The following is a 19,375-nucleotide window of genomic DNA, read 5'->3' on the forward strand; positions in this document are numbered from 1 at the left end:
TGGGGCGGGTGGCTCTGCTTTTTATTAACATTTCCCAACACTTCACATTACGAGACCCCGTGTTCATCTGCTTACAGCTCCTCTGAACATTATCCGTTCCGGCTGAAATTTTCCATGCTGCTTTGTCTGTTTCTGAGAACTGATTTCAGCACTTTCGAAGGCCGAGGCCAAGGGGAAATGCGCCCTCGCTAATATCTTGGAATAACGGTGTCTTTGAAAATTTCAGGCTTAGCTCTTGGGATCTGGCCCTGGGCTTGGCGTGGGTCCCAGGAGGTGCTTTGCTCTGCCTCCCTAAAGTACTGCACAAGCTGTAAACCTTGGAAAACCAAAGCCAGTGCAAGCTCCTTACAGGCAGCGAGCATCTCCGCCGCCTGCCTGCAGCTGCACCGGCCTGCCGGCACAGGGCTGGGCTGCGATTTCCCGGAGGCAGTAAAAGGTCGCCTGCTGACAAAGTGGCTCTCCTGCTAGGGACACTTCCCTGCCTCCTTTCTGGAGCCCTGTATTTCTGGCCTGAGGCTTTCAGACCCCCGCTGGCAGCAGTTTTTGTGCCTGCAGGACCCGCGGGAGCCCTGCCTGGCGTTGTGCACAAGACTATGGGATGTGCTCGTGCTTTCCCTGCCCTCCTTCATCCATCCCCACCAGCAAGCGAGGGAAGGAGGTTTTGGGGCTCAGGCCACTGAATACAGCCAGGGCTGAGCCACAGGGTTCCTGCATGGCCTTGGGAGCACCAGGGAGCACCCAGCTTGACCCCAAAGAGCTGCACATCCCCAGAGCCACTGGCCACGTGCCCCAAGCACAGCTGGATTAACAGGCAGCAAACGAGCACAGGGGCAGCCACTGGTCAGTGCAGATAAAACAAAAATAATATCAGGGCTCATGTGAAGTAACAGGGCTTGGTGGTGGTGCTGGAAACTGTTTCATGCAGTCAGGGTGGCAGAAATTAGTGTGTAGGCAGCAGCTTACAAATCTGGAGTGTCTGATCTGCCAGCATAAGTATAGTTTTGCTTGCTTTTTTTTTTTTTTAATGTTCATATATGTTGTATATATTAATGACTCCATCTATTCTTCCCATTTTCTTAATGTCTCGGAGGGATCAGACTGAAACTATTTCCCAAAACATTATGAATTCTCCCACTTTTCTTGTTTACTTAGCTTCCGCCTTGAACACCACTCATGCAGGCTTTGCTCAGTTCACTTACAGCCAGCTTTGCATTTTATATCCATGCCTTAGCTGTGAATTTTGTAGACTGCAGAAGGAAATATTGGAAAAAAAAAATAATAATAATAATAAAAACAGATTGGGAGAATAAACTTGTAGATCTTAGATATTTCTTTCCAACTGAAAAAAAAAAAAAAAATAAAAATAAAACGCTGTGTCTTTGTAAATAAATGCCATGGGGAAGGGTTCTGTGCCATCCCAGGGCTGTGTCTGAACCTTCTCCCAGGGGTGTGCAGCTGGAGGAGGCAGAGGGGTGGCATCCTGCCCTGCTGTGGGTGCAGAGCCAGCCTCAGCCCTGCACCCTGCGGTGCCTGCAGCTCCAAGGCCGGGCTGCTGAGACACCCAGCGGCCAGCACGGGTAGGGGAGGGAAGGGAAGGGAACCAGAAACCGAGGGGGCTCCGCTGAAACCACGTCCATCCCTAATTTACCAGGCTCTTTATGCTCAACTAACGCCCTTGGTCGCAGGCAGGGACATAGCTGTACTTCTTTAGATGTTCCCAGATGTGTCTAGATGTGCTCTGTAGTCTAAACTTTATTTTTTTTTTTTCTATGAGTGATGAAGCTTTGTTTTAGGGTCATTTTTTATTCCAACCCAAGCTGTCTGGGGCTGGTTGGGGTGGGCTGCAGGCTGCTGGGGTGGTATCTGGGTGCCATCCCCATGGGTGATGGCACCCATGCCCCCAACCCCACACCTCCTGACCCCCGTTCCGATTTCCTTTTCGCAGGCAGGACAAGCTGAAAATCCACATGCGCAAGCACACGGGCGAGCGGCCGTACCTCTGCATCCACTGCAACGCCAAGTTCGTGCACAACTACGACCTGAAGAACCACATGCGCATCCACACGGGCGTGCGGCCCTACCAGTGCGAGTTCTGCTACAAGAGCTTCACCCGCTCCGACCACCTCCACCGCCACATCAAGCGGCAGAGCTGCCGCCTGGCACGGCCGCGGCGAGGCCGCAAGCCGGCGGCGTGGCGAGCAGCCAGCCTGCTCTTCGCCCCCGGCGGCCCGCCGGTGGACAAGGCCTTTGTGGTGCCCCCGGCGCTGGAGGAGATGAGCGGCCATCTCGGCAGCACCGCCGCCGCCATGTGCCTTCCCGGGCCCAGCCCCCAGCACTTTATGAGCGGGGCCAAGGCGGCGTTTAGCCTGCAGGAGCTGGAGAGCCAGTTCGAGGACACCCAGATGAAGCTGCTGCGGCGAGCCCAGCTGGACATGGAGAGGAACGCGGGCATTTTCGCCTTCACCCTCGGCCACAACGAGAACCTGGCGGCACAGCCTTTCTTCCCGCTGCCCGACCCCTGGAGCACGGGCTTCAGCGGCCTGGCGGGGCTCGGCCACGTGGCTCCCATCTCGGAGGGCAGCAATTAGCCCCGACGGGGGGCTGCTGCCTTCCTCGCCCCCCCCGCAGGCCCACCAAGAGAACTGACCCCATGCCAGACACGGCCAGATGCCACCCGTGGCCACCAGCGCTTTAGATTCGGTGGCCCCATCCAGGAAGGCCATGCCAGGGCTGCTGCTCTCCTCAACGCTCCCGAAAATGTCACTTGCCTTAGTCCGGGGCATGGCCACCCCCCCTGGGACCACTGCTGGGGGACCCACGGAGGGCACTGGACGCCCACAAGCCGTCCAGACTTGGTTTTGATATGTTACATTCCTCGGCCCTTTTGGCCGAAAAGGACTTTTGGAGGTCATTGCTTTTTGTTTTTTTTTTTTATTTTCAGTTAAACTCCCGTGTCTGGAAACAACACTTTATTCCAAGAGGGGTCTTGGTGGAAGAGCGGGGTGAGCGGGGCAGCTCCGCACTGCCGCAGCCTGGAGAGATAAAGGGGATCGACTTTATGGGGCTGTGCGGTACGCATTGGGACCCTGAACAGTCAATAAAAAAAAACAAAAACTGTTTGGAGATCACTCCAGACAAAACCTGTGTGGAAAAGGGGAATTTTGTTACTTTGGTTCTTTGGCCATTTCTAAACTTCAGACAGAGAATCAAACCCTGTTTTGAGCATTTTACCTTCAGTTGCTTAAAAAGGTGAAGAAAGTTTTTTGGAAGGATCAGAAATGTTTTGATCCAGAGCTTTTTTTTTTTTTAAACCCTTGCTTTGGGAAAAGAAACCATGAGGGAATGTTGAAATGAGAAAGTCGTTTCAAACCAAAGAGTCAGGAGAGCTCAGTGAGAATTTGCCGCCACTGACCGTGTCTGGATTTTCGTCCTTAATCCCTCCCCCCTCCGCCCCTAATTCCTATATATATTTTGATGACAAAAATTTTACAAAACACTTGGGTGTCCCTGAATCTGCAACGCTGATCAGAAAAAAAATTCGGTGCGCAAATTTTCCTGCTGCTGGTCTGAGGGGATCTTTAGGGAAAAAGGAGGCCACTAAAGATTTCTCGCAGGCAAGGTTGTCTACTTGCAAGCAAGTAGAAATCACATTTCTTCTCCATTTGTTGCTTCAAAAGACAAGGGGATAGCGTCCGACGGGCTGCTCTGAGCTCGAGGAGGCCCGCGGTGGCTGCTGGGTCTGGGGTCCCCCCCTGGCTCCTTGCAGACCCTGCTCCAGCCACCCCCACCTGATATTTCTTCCCTCTCTCCTTCGAGGCCAAAAAGTGGCAGTGGGCTGGAATCGCCCCGTGAGCCTCCTTTGGCCTGGCAGCTCCTAAAAATGTGAGATGCCTCTGAGAATGTAGGCTTTTGGTGGCGGTCTGCCTCTCGGACGTGGTGGGACCCCCGTATCACCGCCTGATGAGAGGATGGCTTCCTGCGGGCGCCTGGTAGGGTGATCATACACGAAATCAGTGCTCGAAAATGTAAATGTTACAAATTACGTCTTTTTCTTTATTTCTTTACCTTTCAAGATATTTACCATTTCCCTTTCAACGTCAGCAGGATGAAAGGGAACGAGAGGACTGCAGGTCCGTTTTCTGTAGGTTCTTGGCTTGCCTGCCAACGCTGCTGCTCTGAAGTGGGGACCGGACGGTGGTCGTCCCACGGGAGCCTGACACATCCCCTCCCGTGCCCCCACCAGGGATGCTCGTGCTGTGACCACGCGTGGCCGAACGCTGCCACAAACTGCCCGCTGCTTGCTCCCGGGAAGGAATCTGCAGGGACTGTGTGTAACAAATTGGTGGAGAAAAAATAGAAGAAAGAAAAAAAAGAAAAAAGAGAACTTCTAAAACTGCATCAAACTCTCTCTCTCTTTTTTTTTTTTTTTTTTTTAAGTCTGTATCAACTTCTTACACAAGCGACGTTTTGCAGATGACTGGTTACTTCAGGTGTTTTTTGTCTACGATCTGGAGTCATTGTAAAGCATCCAAAGAAGCTAAGTACTGTATAACCTACAAGAACTTGAAGCAAGGTGTTTTTTTTTTTTTTTTTTGTCTCGACTTGTTTGTTGTTTCTTTTTTTTTTTTTCTATTTGTCTATGGGGGAAAACATTTGCAATTTTTCTATTTATAACTATTTTTATGTGATTGCTTTACGTACAAAACAATGGGGAAAAAAACACACAAAAACAAAACAAAAAAAAAAAGGAGGGAGAAACACACACACAAACAAATTTGCCTTAGTTACTCACGGGACAATCACCCTTAACTTTCATTGAAGCTAGAAAATGAATGGAAAGAGAAGAAAAACTAGATCCTTTTACGTATTTATTAAACTGTATTAATTGATGCTCTTAAATTATTAGCGGGACTTGGTTCTCTTGCCTGTGTCCAAGCTGAGAAAGCTGAGCTGCCCCCCAGGACAGCCCTGGCTCCATGTGTGCTCGCCAGACCTACAAATTTTGGAAATCCAGAGTAATTACGAGGCTGTGGCTGGGTGGCAATGCCGATGGCCGTGTCCCGGTTAAGGCTGATTCTCCCCTGTTGCGCTGGTGTGGGTGGCACGGAGCCGGGTGCAGGCAGCGAGCGCATTTTGGGGCGGGGAGGGAAAACTTCAGCAAACAAAATTTCGGTGGTGTGTGGTGACTCCAGGCCACAGGTAATCTCGTGGGAGCCCACCCTGGCGTGGAGGAAGCCTCGCGGGCGTGCTGAGCACCCAGCTTTGGGCTGGGAAGACATGGGGATCTCCAGCTCGCCCTGCGGTGGCTTCTTGGTCACCTTCTCCCCCCGGCTCCCGTGGTCCGGCTGTGGCAGGAACCACCAGCTGATGCTGTTCAGATGCCTGTAATTCACGCTGCAGCCAGGGAGATGCAGAATTCCCTTGTTATGTTAATGCTACTTTTTGAAAGAGGTGCAAAAGCCTGGAGAATGGGTGCCAGGTATGAGCGGTGGGACCCATCCCATGTCGTTCAGCTGTTACCAAGGTCAGGAACAGCCCCCTCCGTGCACACCGAGATGCTGACACCTCGGCTTTGGGTGTCAGAAGATGCAAAGTGCTTTCCACCCATCGCCCCTGCTCTGGAGGGAGGCAGGCGCTGCTGAAGGGTGAATCACCCACCCTCCTGGGACCTCCCAGGGCTGGGATCAATCTCTTTTTGTGGCACCTTTCTATCCACTATCGACCCATGTGGACTGGAAAACTCGCTTGGACAAACTGCTCTCTATTCCTGTAGCTACAGTGAGATACGGTGAAGCTCTTCTCCTCCCCCCCTCTATTGATATTCTTGATGTTAGGGTTGTAAGAGGGCTCTAAGAGGGCTCTGCTCCACAAAATCTGGCCCTGCAGCCTTCAGTGGGGCAGCTCTACAAGGTGCTGAGCATCCTGTCAATGCGCTGGTGCCTTCGCCGTGGGGAGCGATGTTCCCAGCACCGCAGCTCCCTCCCTTCTGCTCAGCCATCACCGGGTGCTGGGGCAGGGTCTGGACCCATGGGCACAGTCCAAAACTGGTGTGAGAAGATGGAAATGCCATCCCACCTCCCGGAGTGGGCAGGCAGCTGTGGGCATCTCACCCCTGCTCCTGTGTTCCCCACCAGCAATGTGTTTCTGCGCAAAAAGGAAAAAAAAAAGAAAAAAGAAAAAGAAAAAAAAAAAAAAAAGGAAAAAGGAAAAGAAAAAGAAAAAAAAATAAAAGAAAAACCAACTAAATTACATTTTAGCTATTTCGATATGTTTTTAATTTTTTTACAAACCTTGTGGCTTTTAACCCAATTTTATATAATGTCAAAAAAAAAAAAAAAAAAAAAAAGAGATTTGCAGGGAGGGTGAAAATCTGAAAATTGCTCGGAGGAGCTGTGTGCTAATCAGGCACATGGGAATCACGGAAAGAAAACCAGCTTTGGTAAATGCTTGTTAGCAGCAACATATGGCTACACTCTTGCTCCCGAACAGCTGCTGTTATCTGCTGGAGCATCCAGACCCCGGTGGGGGGAACGGTGCTGGGGAAAGGCTGCTCGCAGGGCGAGCTGGTGCCAGGTGCTGCTGCGAAAGGAGCATCGGGCAGGATGGGCAGCTGCCTGCCCCGGCCTTGAAACCATGGGGAGGGTGATGCAAAAGCCTCTTCCTCTGGTTGTGCAGGAGAAATTTAAAAAATAATAATAATAAAAATTAAAAAATGTAAAAAAAGGGAAAGAATTAGCCTGCACTTTGGGAAGCGAGAGGCTTTCTGTTCTGCAGCCGCCCAGTTCCCTGCAGAAGCCCCTGAAAACAAAGCGAATCGTCCCACTGACGCTGGTGGGGCTGCTGCCCTGCTCCCAATCCCTGGCTTTTTCACACCATTTTGGGAGGGGATTAGTGCTGTACAGTCGCAGGGGCAGGCAATTTCTGGAGATGCTATGCTTAGAAAAGCTGCAAGGTTTGGTCTGTGTGGCTGCAGAGGAAAGCTTGAAGAAAAAGGAGCGAGTAAACACAACGAGACCTTTTTGCTTTAGGAAAGTGCTGCATTTTGCAGCAGGCCACACACGTGGTTGGGTTTTTAGAGGCTGCCATCACCCTTCAGCACTCTGCCAGCCTGCACGTCCTTAGCCCACGTGTGACTTTCTTCCCAAGTGACAAAACCAAGGAAGAAGAGGAGAGCCCTGCTTGCAGCAGACACCACCTCCATGTCCCGCTGCCTCTGCCCTGCGCTGCTCTCCTGCCCCACCAGACCTCCGGGAGCTGCTCAAGAAAGTACCTGTGGCTTGGAAATGCCTTTTTTTTTTTTTTCATTGTTTTCCTGTGTTGATCCGATGTTTTTACATGACTTGCACTAATGGCTGTAGGGCAGGATGATGCTGTTAGACTTCTCGGTTTCGGTCTCTTGTTTGGTTGCGACTCCCCTTGGCTAACAAAGCGGCAGTCCTGTAAACGTTCCTGTTGCACATTTTACACCCCTGGAGAAAATAAAACTGTTACCTGAAGCGGCGAGTGGCTCGTGTGTCCTTCACTAACCCTGCTGTGGGGCCGGGAGGTGGGGCTGAAGTGGTGGCAGGGCAGGGATGCGCTGCCCCTACACGGAGCCTGACTGCGGGGGAAAAAACAGGTGAACAATTTGGGGGTGCCCTGCTTTTGGGGTTTTCTGCTTTCTGCCTGCTCCCTGGCAGGCTCAAAGCCGCACTGCCCTCATGTGGTGGCCCGGGGACAGCTCTGTCACCGGCAGTGCTGGGAATATCCCACAAATATCCCACAAACCTGGGGTTGGGGTTGTGTGGGGACAGGCACGGTCCCCATCGCCTACCCTCACACCCTACCACATCTGCTGGCCGGGCAGGGGAAGCACGCAGCTCAGCTACACCACGGGTTTTCCACACCCCAATTAACCACAAATTAATAATTAGGACAACGAGGCCTGTGCTGGTGGGGACATCCCACCCACCACCTGCGGTAACCTCGTGTGGGTCCTGATTTGGGGAGGGCTGGTCCTGGGTTAAGGTGAGGGGTCTTTGCACCCCCATTCCCAGGAAGTTTCATGCTTTATCTTTCCTCAGTGCCAGCAGGATTTATGTAGTTAAATCTCACAGAAAGGTGCAAAATGAGGGTTTTGGCCTGGTTCAAAATGGGGGAAATGGAAGAAGGAAACCTGGATGCAGCTGGAGAGCAAAGCTGTTAAAGGCTGTCCTCGGCCAGCGTTACTCTGAGTAATCCCGGCATTTCTGTACCAGTGGCAGCAGAGAAATGGGAATAGCTCAGCAAAAATAAATTTTGGCAGACCATGGGAAGAAACAGGGCTCCTTACAAAGCTGCAGCCCGAGGGTGAGCTTGTATAAAGCTGATACATGACTTGTATCACGCTGCAATGGGCCGACAAGCTCAGGTTAGTAGTGGGGACAAATGTTAATCTTTTGCAGTTGCATAAAGCTAGTTTCCTTAGCAGTGAGGGGAAAAAAAAAAAAAATGCCAAGGAAGAAGCCTAATACATGCTACCAGTCCATCTATAACTGGAAGTTTTAATTTATTTATTTCCTCCTGCAGTGAAGGCACTGACTGAGATGTCACAAGTCTGACGGGGCTTCCTAATAGTTTGTGAGGTGCCTCCGTCCTCAGGGGTCATCTCAAATTCAGGCAGCCAATTTTGCAAGGCTCTGGCTTGCTGGGACCAGGCAGGGCTGGGGATTTAGGGCCAGACCCTCGCTGGCAGCTCATGGGCAGCCTCTGTTAAATCTGTAAACCTCTGCCTGCCTTGTGCTGGTGGGAAGGTTTAGCTGTTCACTCAGCTACTACAGATAACGGGGCAATGATTTCCCAGCAGGACCAAGTTCTATTTTCTGGAATTGTGCATCTTTTTGTGGAATATTTAAGGCTCAGCCCTTGCAGGCAGCCCCATGCCCCAGCACCTGGGCTCTGGGAGCAGCCCAGCTGTGCGATGTACGCATCCAATTTAAGATAGCCTCAACAACCCGAGTACAGGCGTAAGTACAAAGCAGAGCTACATACACACAGTGTGTGTTCAGCTGCTTTTCAGCTGTCTCAAACAGAAGAGCACATTACTGCTCCCTGTTTTGGGAAACTGAGGCACAGACTCCTGCGTGGTTCCCTCTCGGCACATGGGTACCCAAGGTCGCACTGCCAGCCCGCCTGGCACCGGGTCCTTGCACCAGTGCGCACCGTGCTTAATGGCAAGGGGAGGAGGGGAAGGGGTAAAGGAAAGCAGGGCAAACAAAAACGTTTGTCATTTCAGGCCAGGGAAAAAGGGGCAGAGGCTGTCTGCAGCCCCCAGGTACAGGGAGGGACGTGGGGAAGGGACGTGGGAGGCAGGGGATGGCTGGGTCACATCGCAGCTTCTTGCTTGCCATCGCCAGCTGCCGCGCTAACGCCCCATATGCCGGGCCATATGCATGTCCTACACAGGGGATGGGGCTGCAGCGGTGTTACGGGAAGGAGAACGGGCAGCAGGGTGCCTGGGGGGGTTTATCTGGGGTATGGCACCACGAGGAGGGGGCAGCAGGTTTCCAAAGTGCCTGTTTCCCCCCCGTGATGAGGGGAGGCCTGGCGGGGTGTCCCCTCTGGTGTGTTATCCCTTTGGATGTCCAAGTGTGCATGGGGATGTTACGTGGTGCTGAAGGCAGGAGGCTCCTTAGGTGCCAGACAAAGGGCTAACAAGGCACAGGTTGATCCCAAAGCACTGAAAAGGGGCTTGGAGCAGTGCTGGTGAGCCCTGGATCTTGGACCATGCTGTGGCTCCCTGCCCCGTGTCCCTGCTTGTTTCCTCTGAGCTCGGCACTGGGGCTCATCCCGGGAAGGCAGCTAAGCCTCCCGCCTCAGCTCCTCTATTTGTAAAATGGAAATGATGACTTTATCCATCTTTGTGGGCTGCGGTGGGGATTATTGCTTAATCTGAGGCTCTGCCGTGTGCTGACAGGGAGCCCGGTGCGGGAGCGCCTATTAGCCGCATCGACCGGGGTGCTGCCTGCCTGCGCCGGCTGCGATCGCTCCAAGGGCACGGGGAGCTTCTGTGAATGGGGAAGGAGGGATTTGGGAGCTAATTTCGGGGCTGAGCAGGGGAGTGGGTGTCTGCTCAGCCCTGATCCCAACCAGGAGGCAGGGCGGAGGTGGGGATTTTCCCTGCGAGGGGAGCTGAGTCCTGCTGTGCCCCCTGCCCTCATGGGGGTCTGCAGTCTCTGAGCCATGAGAAGTGGCTCCAAGCATTCAAAACATGAAAAGTGCATCCCCTTATAGCTGCCCTATATCCAGGGCTTGTTAATTGCTGCAAAACGCTTAAAATCCCAGCGATGCTGCAGTGTGCAGCTCTATGGAGCCGTGCTTGTTTGTGCTTTGGGACTCGGGCAATTTGCAGAAACCGACCCCAGATATTTGCTTTTTTTGACTTCCTTCAAGTTTGGAAACGTGGTCAGCAAGGAGATGGTGCTCTGCTCGCAGTGCATTAACCCAAGATGTGCAAAACCTGTGCTCAGTTCCCCACCCTGCCCAGGTTCCCAGTGTGAGCTGAGCTGCAAACGTGGCTCTGTGATCCGGCTGTGCTGTGATGGGATGGGCTGGGGCTGGGGCTGAGCTCCTTGCCCCTGTAGCAGGCATTTTTAGGATATGGTTCCCTTAGGCATCACAGATCACAGATCAAGTCCCCCTTTCTCCTGCTTTAGCTCAGGACCCTTCAGGAGGGGTGTGATGTGCTTGCACGCCCCTGCAGCTGGGGCAGTCTCCGTTTTAAGCCTCCCTCCAGCAGCAATGTATGGGCACTTGTCCTGCCCATAGGAGACAAAATCCAACCATGAACACCTTGAGCAGGCTCAGGGCAACCAGAGAGATCTGCAGTTGTCTCTGCTGGCACGGGAGAGAAGCCCAGGAGGAGCTGCATGTGTGTGCCGTCCTCCAGCGTCTCCATAACTCATCGTGGTATGTCTGAACCGAGCTTCCGGCAATGTGTTTTCGTTACTGCCCTTAAAATAGGATGCAGAAGGAAAGGTTTATGGGAGATAATTCATTTTATTGGCTCTTCTGCACCAGAAATAATTGCAGCCATATTTATTGCTCAGGAAAGTGGAGATGAGGCAGATAAGGGAATGTCTTTGTTTAGGGCAATGAATAATTTATGTTGTAAATTCACCAGAACCTTGAAATTTGAAGGACTGGTTCCTTCTCCATCCAGCGAGTGAGATTGAGCCTTAACCCTTGTGTGCGACTGATTTATGTCTTCCATCTCCCTGCGATCATCTGCTCAGCTCTTCTCCAGCAGAAAATACCGAATTTCCCTGCGCAGGGGGCACCCAGCTTGGCGGGGGCTACCTGTGGCTTGGCAAGCAGGCTGGCTTTGCGTGCAGTGGTGAGAGGTACATCCAGGGAACTGCTCATCCTGTCCTATGACAAACGATAAAACGAAATATTGGCTACAGTGGAGCTTTGCCAAACATCTCTGATGGCAAGCTTCCCGCATGCCAGGACAGGGGTTACACGTCAAGTCTAACTTCTAGCTGAGCTGGGGGGGATGCTTGTAGAAAGATACCTAAAAACCTCACAAACATTATTAGAAAGTGGCAGTTTCTTTCCCAAAGTGGCTTCTGAAAATATTAAGGCAAATATTAAAGACAAATATCATATTCCCAGGAAATTCCTCCTACCTGCAGTATCTCTTTTACAGAGAATCCTGGAGCCCTCATGGACTCGTTTGGGTTGGAAAAGGCCTAAAAGAGGATGAATAAGTCTGCTGAGACCCGGTCTGCCCTCAGTGCCATGGGGATGGGACCTGCCTGCTGCCCAGGCTGGCAGGGCTGAGGACTCGTGAGCATCTCCCTCAAACAGGGGGCAAAATTTTGGCTCATCAGCCTTGCCTGCTCGTGCTCCGGAGCAGAGCTGGACGGCTCCTCAGCGTGCATTTGCGTGTGTCCCTTGGATGATCTCTTCCTTTGCTACGAGCGAGAGCAGGGGAAAGATAGTGAAAGTCAGAAACTGTGACTTCAAAGCGGAGCTGGGAGGGGAGGGAGCCCCTGCCAGCTTCTGAGGGAGAGCAGGGATGTTTCCGATTAGTGGGAAGGTGAAACACATGCCTGGCCTGAACAGCAACGTCTGCTCACAGCCCTCGCACAAACAAAGAGAGGACAGTTGTGGGGACACTGGCATCCTCAGTGGAAACTGTTATGTCTTGGGAGGAAAAAAAAAATACCCATTTATTCTGATCAGATGAGAAATGGGTCTATAAATCTTCCAGCCTTGGAGAGGCCCTGACAGATCAATGCTAGCTGGAGCCTTTACATGTGACACCGGCGTTACTGTTTTGCAGGGGAGAGGAATCTGGGAGCAAGCTAAAGTTAAATAGGGGACAGTGGAAAAAAAAAAATAAAAATCTGTGGCCTAATTAATCTTTCCTCCTTAGAAAATAATGCTGCTCTAGAAAATCCCAGTCATGCTGTGGTTGCCCGGTATTCCCAGTCTGAAGGGAGATGAGCTCTCAGCTGGACCCCAGACCATTTGGTTTTGCAATGGAAATGCAGAGCAACATACTGGCAAACATCAGCAGTGGCTGAAAATGGCTGTTCAGGGCTTGGATTTAGGATGGCAACACCTGAAAATGGATTCAGCTGCTAGATCTGGCAGTGATTTGCCAAGATCTGCCCTAGATGTGGTCCCTGCAATGCCAGCTCAGTAACGCTCAGATCCCTCTGCCCACTGGTGCGTGTTGTCCTTAACCTGGTCAAGCCTGAATGAGGTCCTGGTGCCCCCAAAGCTCCCTGCTTCCAAAATGCATCTTCACACCCAAAATGCAGATGAGGAAAAATTAAAATAATGAGGAAAGAATCTCACTTTTCTTATTTAGGTGAAATCTGGAAGGTCTTTCCTTCCTTGGAGGAGCAGGGAAGGCACAAGCCTTCCCCCACGTGCCCTTGCCATGCTCTTCCTTCAATTTGCAAGTCAGCCTTCATCCAGCAGTTGAATTTTCAGCTGTCACAGAGGCAGAGAGGAGGAAAAAAGTCTGATAACCTAAAGCCACCTGGGGATCGTTCATAAGCAGAGAGCCAGGGATGGAGGCTGCTGCTAAGTAATTTTCGCTGGCAGAAGTGGCCAAACAGTAGGCAGCATTTTGCCTTGCTGGCTGCTGAGAGCTGTCAGACAGCCTGTGAGAAGGTCTCCGGCTTGTGCTAGAAACTTCTGGGGGAGCTGCTGAAATGTGCAAGTCCTCATCTTCATGGGCATGGCCCTGAAACTCTGCTTCAGAGGATGGGAAGATGTGCTATGAAAGCAATAATCGGGGTTACACCAGTTGCTGGTGTAACTTTGTGCTGGTTACACCAGCACCAGGCTGCACGGTGTGTTTTTTTTTTTCCTTTCCTTTTTTTTTTTTTTTTTTCTCTAAGACTGAACACTAAAAATAGAGATGAATTTTGATCAAGAGAAGAAATATTTAAAATTCAATTGTTAAAATAATTGCAATTTAAAGTAATGCTCCAATGAACATTAATGAAAGATAAACCCATTCTGAATGATACAAAGGAAAAAGGGAGCAATTACTTAGCTAAACTATAATTTCATTTATTGTTATTAGGTGGATTTATATTATTGCTCACTCAAGATTAGAGATTTGAAGTACACGGCTGAAATCCTCTCTAATCCAGAAACGCTAAATCCTTGGGCATTTCTCCATTATCATATTGTGATTTGCATCTATGCTCTTATTCAGGACATAATCTGGCTACCCTTTTTTCCTCTCCTCTCCACTGCACATAGCTCCCTGTTTTCTTAATAGCAAACCCTGTAGGCAAACCGACAACTCCTCCTGCGTTCCCCAGGGCTCCCAAAAGCAGTTGGTATTTACGAACTTCAGATAATTTAATTGGAATAAAAAACACCAAGAACATGAAACTAGCTGAAAATATGTTTTTATTTATTTATTTAACATACATACAATTATTTTTAGTAAACTACACAGAGTCGTGACAAACCTCCGTGTCTGGATTGGTGCTGCCAGAACTGGAATATATCTGACCCCTCTGTCCCACCGCTTCCCACCCTAACACACATCCATCGGGGGTACTGTTATTTGACGGACTCCTTCACCCATTGCCCATCTCTCCTTGCCATCGTTAGGCAAATACACTCATTATTTCTGCGTGCCCATGTGCAATAAGTCCTGGAGGAGATGGAGCAGTTGGTCATTTCGGTAGAGTTTGAATGGTCAAGGGAAAAGCATTGTGACACCTGATTTTGCTCACCGATGTTCAACCTGCAGATAAATCTGGGATGGTTGCCACATCCAGTTGTGGATAGGGACAGGGAGCAAGGAGTAAAGGAAGCCTTACCCTCAGTTACTGGCTGTAGGGGATGGAGTTAAGGCTGCTCTCCACCTGTGGCACTTACTAACCTGCACATCGGCCTTGCTGCAAAAGGCACTTGTAATTTCCCATATAAAAGCAAATAAAAACAACATGAAAGCCAAGTTTCCTCTGCGGAAAACCCTCCCGTGGGAGATGTAACTCCAGCCCTTTGGGTTTTTTGGCTGTTTAAAGGTCAGGGTGCTGCCCCGGTGGGTGTCTCTGTCGGGTACCTGCTGCCTGCCAGCTGATTTTTAACTCGCTTGGCATTGCTGTGCATGCGCCGTGCTCGTGCTGCATGCAGGAAAATAAGAGGGCTGTTAAGAACAGACAAGCGATTAGGCATTAGGTGAGGTGTAATCCCCCCTAATCACGTCTCTAAGCCCGGTGGTTGGAGGTGGGATTAGCGCTATTAACATGCGGACACGAAGGCATATAATTTATTTAACAATTACTGGCTGGTTGTGGAGAGGGGAACGCGCAGGCTGTAGCTGCACATCATCACCTCCGTCCTGCATGGGACAAAGCTGCTGCCGGGGACAATGCCAGCAGATGTGGTCTGCTGTCTGCTGGTGAAAAATGCAGAAAAAACAGGGGAAACTTTGAATATAAGCAGAAGCAAACCTGAAATTCCCTCACAGGCCCCTTTTGCAGCCCTGTGGGGACATGCGTGACAGCTAGATATTAAGCTGCATAAATATGAAATAAAAAGAGTGCAGGGTGAAAAAGGTACCCTGCATTTCTTAGTCTTCCCTGGTAGCCTATGTAGTACAAAAGTACATCAGTTTAAAAGCTGGAATTTACACAATGAAGAGCAGGAGGCCAAGGCAACAACTGGCCATGAGCGATGCAGGGAAGGGAAATCCAGAGCTCCTGGACCAAACCTGGGCACATCATACAGCTTCCCCAGCTCAGTCGGTCACTGTTGCACCAGAGATTTACATGGCAGAGAGACATCCTGGTAGTCAGCAGATTTGTTGTTTGGCCTTCAGAGAACTGAGCTTTGATTGTCCTGAGCATGTTCAGAACAGCACGGTTTGTGTCTTGTTTGCTGGGTTTTGTTGTCTGTTTGGTTTTTCCCCATTTTTTTTCAAAAATAAATAAGTCTGTGCTCCAGCCCATTGCTTGGTGCTCATTAACCTGCTGAAGGATGGTTCCAGGTTGCTGTAAGGTGGATGCAAGTCCAAGGGAAAACCTGATGCACGCAGCAACCTCCATGCTCTGATGCTGCCCAGGTCACCAGCAAAGGCTTGGCCCTGCTCCAGGCGCACTCTCCCAGACAAGTTTTGGGATCTGGGTCAAGCCAAGGACCATTTGCAACAACATTTTTCACGTGCCCGCCCTGTTTTGAAAGCCAGGAGCCTGCTGCTCTGGGCGTTGCTCCTTCCACGCCTCTTGGCATCTCTGGCTGTGGCCAGCGTGTGCTGCCCCACAGATCTGTCCACAACACCACCTGCAAGAGGCAACACCCCTGCTACGGGCACGCTGTGGCTGCTGGATGCTTTTCCTGATGGCTGTGGGGGAGGTTTAGAGAGACTGATGTAGACTTTGACACCTAACTTCTAATATTTGCTGAAGCGCCTCCAAAAAGCTGTCTGCAGGGACAAGCGGTGGGCGTTGGAGGCAGCCCCAAGGCACCCCTCTGAGGACACCACAGACCTAGCCTCACAACATCTCCAGCCAAAGATTTAAGGCATACCAGCCACTGTTAAGTCATTCTGCTCAAGAAAGGGCAAAAAAGGTGAGAGAGGACAGGGAATGGCAAACAGATGTTTTTCCAAGCCATTGGCCTTCATTTCCAAACTCCCTCCAAGTGCAAAATGTCGTGGCTTTTCTTCTGGCTTTATCCAGCAGCAGGAGACCATTATTGCTGACATTACCTGCTAAATAAGTGCAAACTACCTGCAACTGCGGTATGCATGTGCCTGGGGAATTTATGCAAGCCTGAGCTGGTGGCAGGGATGGACCGTGAAAAAACCTAGAACATCTTGAAGAGGCAGAGCTGATTAATCGACCCATGTCTTCATCTGAAAACGCTGCGCCTGCCGCTGACACAAATAACCTCTGAGGTGGTGACTGAAGGAGGATTCACCGGGGATTCTCCCCTCTCATTTTGTTAGTTGTGTGCCTGACAGCCCATCACTGCACCCAGAGGGCTCCACGGGCAGGCTGACAATCAGCTGTCTCGCGCTGACATGGCTGGTGAGCTGCTACCAACGCCTTTGCTCCGCATCAGCTGAGGAGAAATAACAGGAAAATCAGCTGAAGGATGAGAAGCCAGCAGCTAATAACCAGGAAGGAGCCTGAGCCTGCTGGCTGTCATTTCTTGGAGCATCACCAGGAGAGGGCAATTCGTATCTGGTGCTGCCAGGGTCATTATGCCAGCAGTGTCATTAGGACTTGTGCTGGTCAGTTTTCGGGGCAGAATGACACCCCGACTCAAGGCATGTCTCCGCTGTGTTTCCTAAGGGTGGACAGGGTTCAGGCTGACATTCCCCGACTCCCTCCCTCCCCAGACAGCGTAGTCACCTGTAACACCAAGCTCATTGTGTTGCAAAATCCACCCAGCCCTGTGTTCCATGCTGCTCTGCTCTCAGCACTCCCAGAACCTGCAGGGGCTGTGAGTTGCTCTAGCAGGGTTTTGGTTTTTTGGTTTTTGTTTTTCCACTTCTGGCCCAGAGGCTGAGCTTTGGGGCAAGTTAACGCTAATTATTGCACCCAATTCCAAGTCCCCCAAGGCTCTGCATCACAATGAGGCCACCCATCAGGACCACAGGGGGCTCACACCGCCAGCATTGTCAGCCTCTGTCCTGCAAAAGCACAAATACCTGCCACCTGTGCTAGCTGAGGAGCAACCTTACCCTCAGATTTAGTTTTTACATTTGTGCAAGCTACTGGAATTAATTAAATAAAGGAAGACACAAGGTCATTGGAACATCTCTAATAACATGCACTGTCAGCATTTGAGCTGCAAACTACTGTTTTTTTTTGCTTTAATCTTCAAGCCCATGGAGGGGGAACAAGGCATTGCTTCTGAGGGACATTGCTGTTTGTTGTCAGTCGTTGCAGATTACAAATTGTTGCAGGTCACTGTTTGTATAGACTTGGAAAGTGAAGTTATCTTAGAAAGAACACACCACATTGTTACTGGATGTTACCCTCTTTTTTTTTTTTTTTTTTCTTGCTCTTTGCAGACCTCTGCTTGTACTTCAGTTGGTCTTTCTATTTATTTCTACATGGTGGGCATCCTCCCTGTTTTCTAAGGCTTTCATCTCTTGTAGATTTTCCTTGCCTTGTTCCCAGCTGTGACACATATCAAAGGCCTGATCAAGTCCTGAATCTGACTTTTGTAGCCTGTGTGCTCTGTTTTTCTTATCTCTGGTGCTTAAAAATACATGATCTGTAGTATGTTTGCCTGCAGTTGTGTCAAACTTGCATGAAGAAGCTATCTTGGGTAGTTGCAGATTTGGTTTGGGGAAATACATTGGGAGACATAACGCTCTATTTCCATTTTTCACTGCCAATGTTACTCTAAAGCATTTAAGATCTCTTTATTGTCTGACCTTTCCTCACCTGTAAACGCTAAGGTCTGAAAAATCAAGAAGCTGTCCTTGCCTGTGGCTGGAAGCAGCGAGGCTTTTCCTACTGCCATGTTTCATAAATATTGACAAATTACTTTTATAGAGCGATCTGCGCCGTGCAGTAAATGTAGTCACTCCGATCGGTGGTTTTAAGACAGCTGTCTCGAGGAATCAAGGGTGCACATCTCAGCTTCCAGATCTGGGACTGCATTTTGGAGAGCAGTGACTTTAAAAAGGATTTACAGCTCACCATTGAAAATATTGTGAGCATATATTTCTGGTTATCTGTAGTAGACAAGAAAGAAAAAGAGGCATTTGAATGTATAAACAGGAGAGAAACGAATAAAGGCAGACTTTTATAACACAAAACGTATTAAAGGACTCTTCATAGTTTGTGTCGATACTTTAAGAAGGATTTTGCAGAAGTAAAAAGGATTTGGGATAAATGTTAAAGTTTGGAAACCTTCCTTGTGATAGATAAGAGATGAAGGAACTTGGTCTAGTTCATTTATTTAAGAAAAACACTGAGGTGCAACTCTCTCCCACTCACCAAATATTTATATGCCACGAGGTTGTCTATGTATATCAGTCCAGCAAAACAAAAACATTAAAATCGTATAAAGAGGTCTAATGGCATAAAGTTGAAAATGAGCAGGATCCTTGCAGATAACAGAGACTCCCACTTTGCCCACAGCCTGCCAGGCGGGCGGATCTCTCCCACTTCAGGCTGGAGGTTGGAGATCAGTTGCCTTTCCTGTGGCTGATATGCGGGAACTCAGAGCTCCAAAGAGATTAAAAAAGCATTCTGTGTGGGGAACATTTTGGCCTTTGGAATGAATAATGTAGCGTAGATGGTACTGGTCTGTCTTAGTCAAAACTTTGAAGATTCTGGTAAATAGTTAAATAGTTTGTTTTGAAACTCTTGGTGCCTTCAATCCTGCAGCCAGGGACAATGTCCTCCCACAGCTTGCAGAGAAGCTGGGAGGACAAAAACTCTGCAGCTGACTCCTGCAGCAGATGAGGCAGGGAGAGCTGCTTGAGCCCTCTTCAGAGAGCTGTGCCCATGTGAGTACGATGGCTGTCAGTGTCACACCAGGGCTGTCCAGAGCAAACATCTCCTTCTTCTGCCTCCCCAGTTGACGAAATCAGCCTGCCCTCTATATAACACGAAGAGCCAGGGATGGAGGCTCTGCCACGAGCCTCCCTGTGGAAGAAAAAGTCTCAGCTGGCTTCAGGCACTGTTAGAAGGACAGAGATTTTTGCCTCAGTTACTCATCATGATAAATGCCAAGGTCTGAAAAAAAAACAATGTGACAGTTTTGTAATGATAAAGCCCCAGTATATTTTTAAAGCCTAGTCTTTTATTATGGCAACATTTTTATTTTGTGGTGCCTTCACCTGAGTAACAGTAATATATGTTTTATATCTCTAAATAAAACTAAGCAAGGGAGATTTTTTCAG

General features: G+C 49.9%; 1 protein-coding gene across 8 annotated transcripts in view; it reads left to right on the top strand.

Moving 5' to 3' along the window:
• The window catches only part of ZBTB7C (zinc finger and BTB domain containing 7C), a 133,783-nt gene extending 126,282 nt beyond the window's left edge, over window positions 1-7,501 (top strand). For all 8 annotated transcript variants that reach the window (XM_038170942.2, XM_072031186.1, XM_072031185.1 and 5 more), the window contains one exon: window positions 1,946-7,501. In XM_038170942.2, coding sequence (XP_038026870.2) covers window positions 1,946-2,588 — 643 coding nt within the window. In that variant the 3' untranslated portion in view covers window positions 2,589-7,501. The remainder of the gene's footprint in view (window positions 1-1,945) is intronic.
• Window positions 7,502-19,375: the final 11,874 nt, after the last annotated feature.

This window comes from Anas platyrhynchos, chromosome Z (genome assembly GCF_047663525.1).
Source record: "Anas platyrhynchos isolate ZD024472 breed Pekin duck chromosome Z, IASCAAS_PekinDuck_T2T, whole genome shotgun sequence".
Lineage (NCBI taxonomy): Eukaryota > Metazoa > Chordata > Aves > Anseriformes > Anatidae > Anas > Anas platyrhynchos.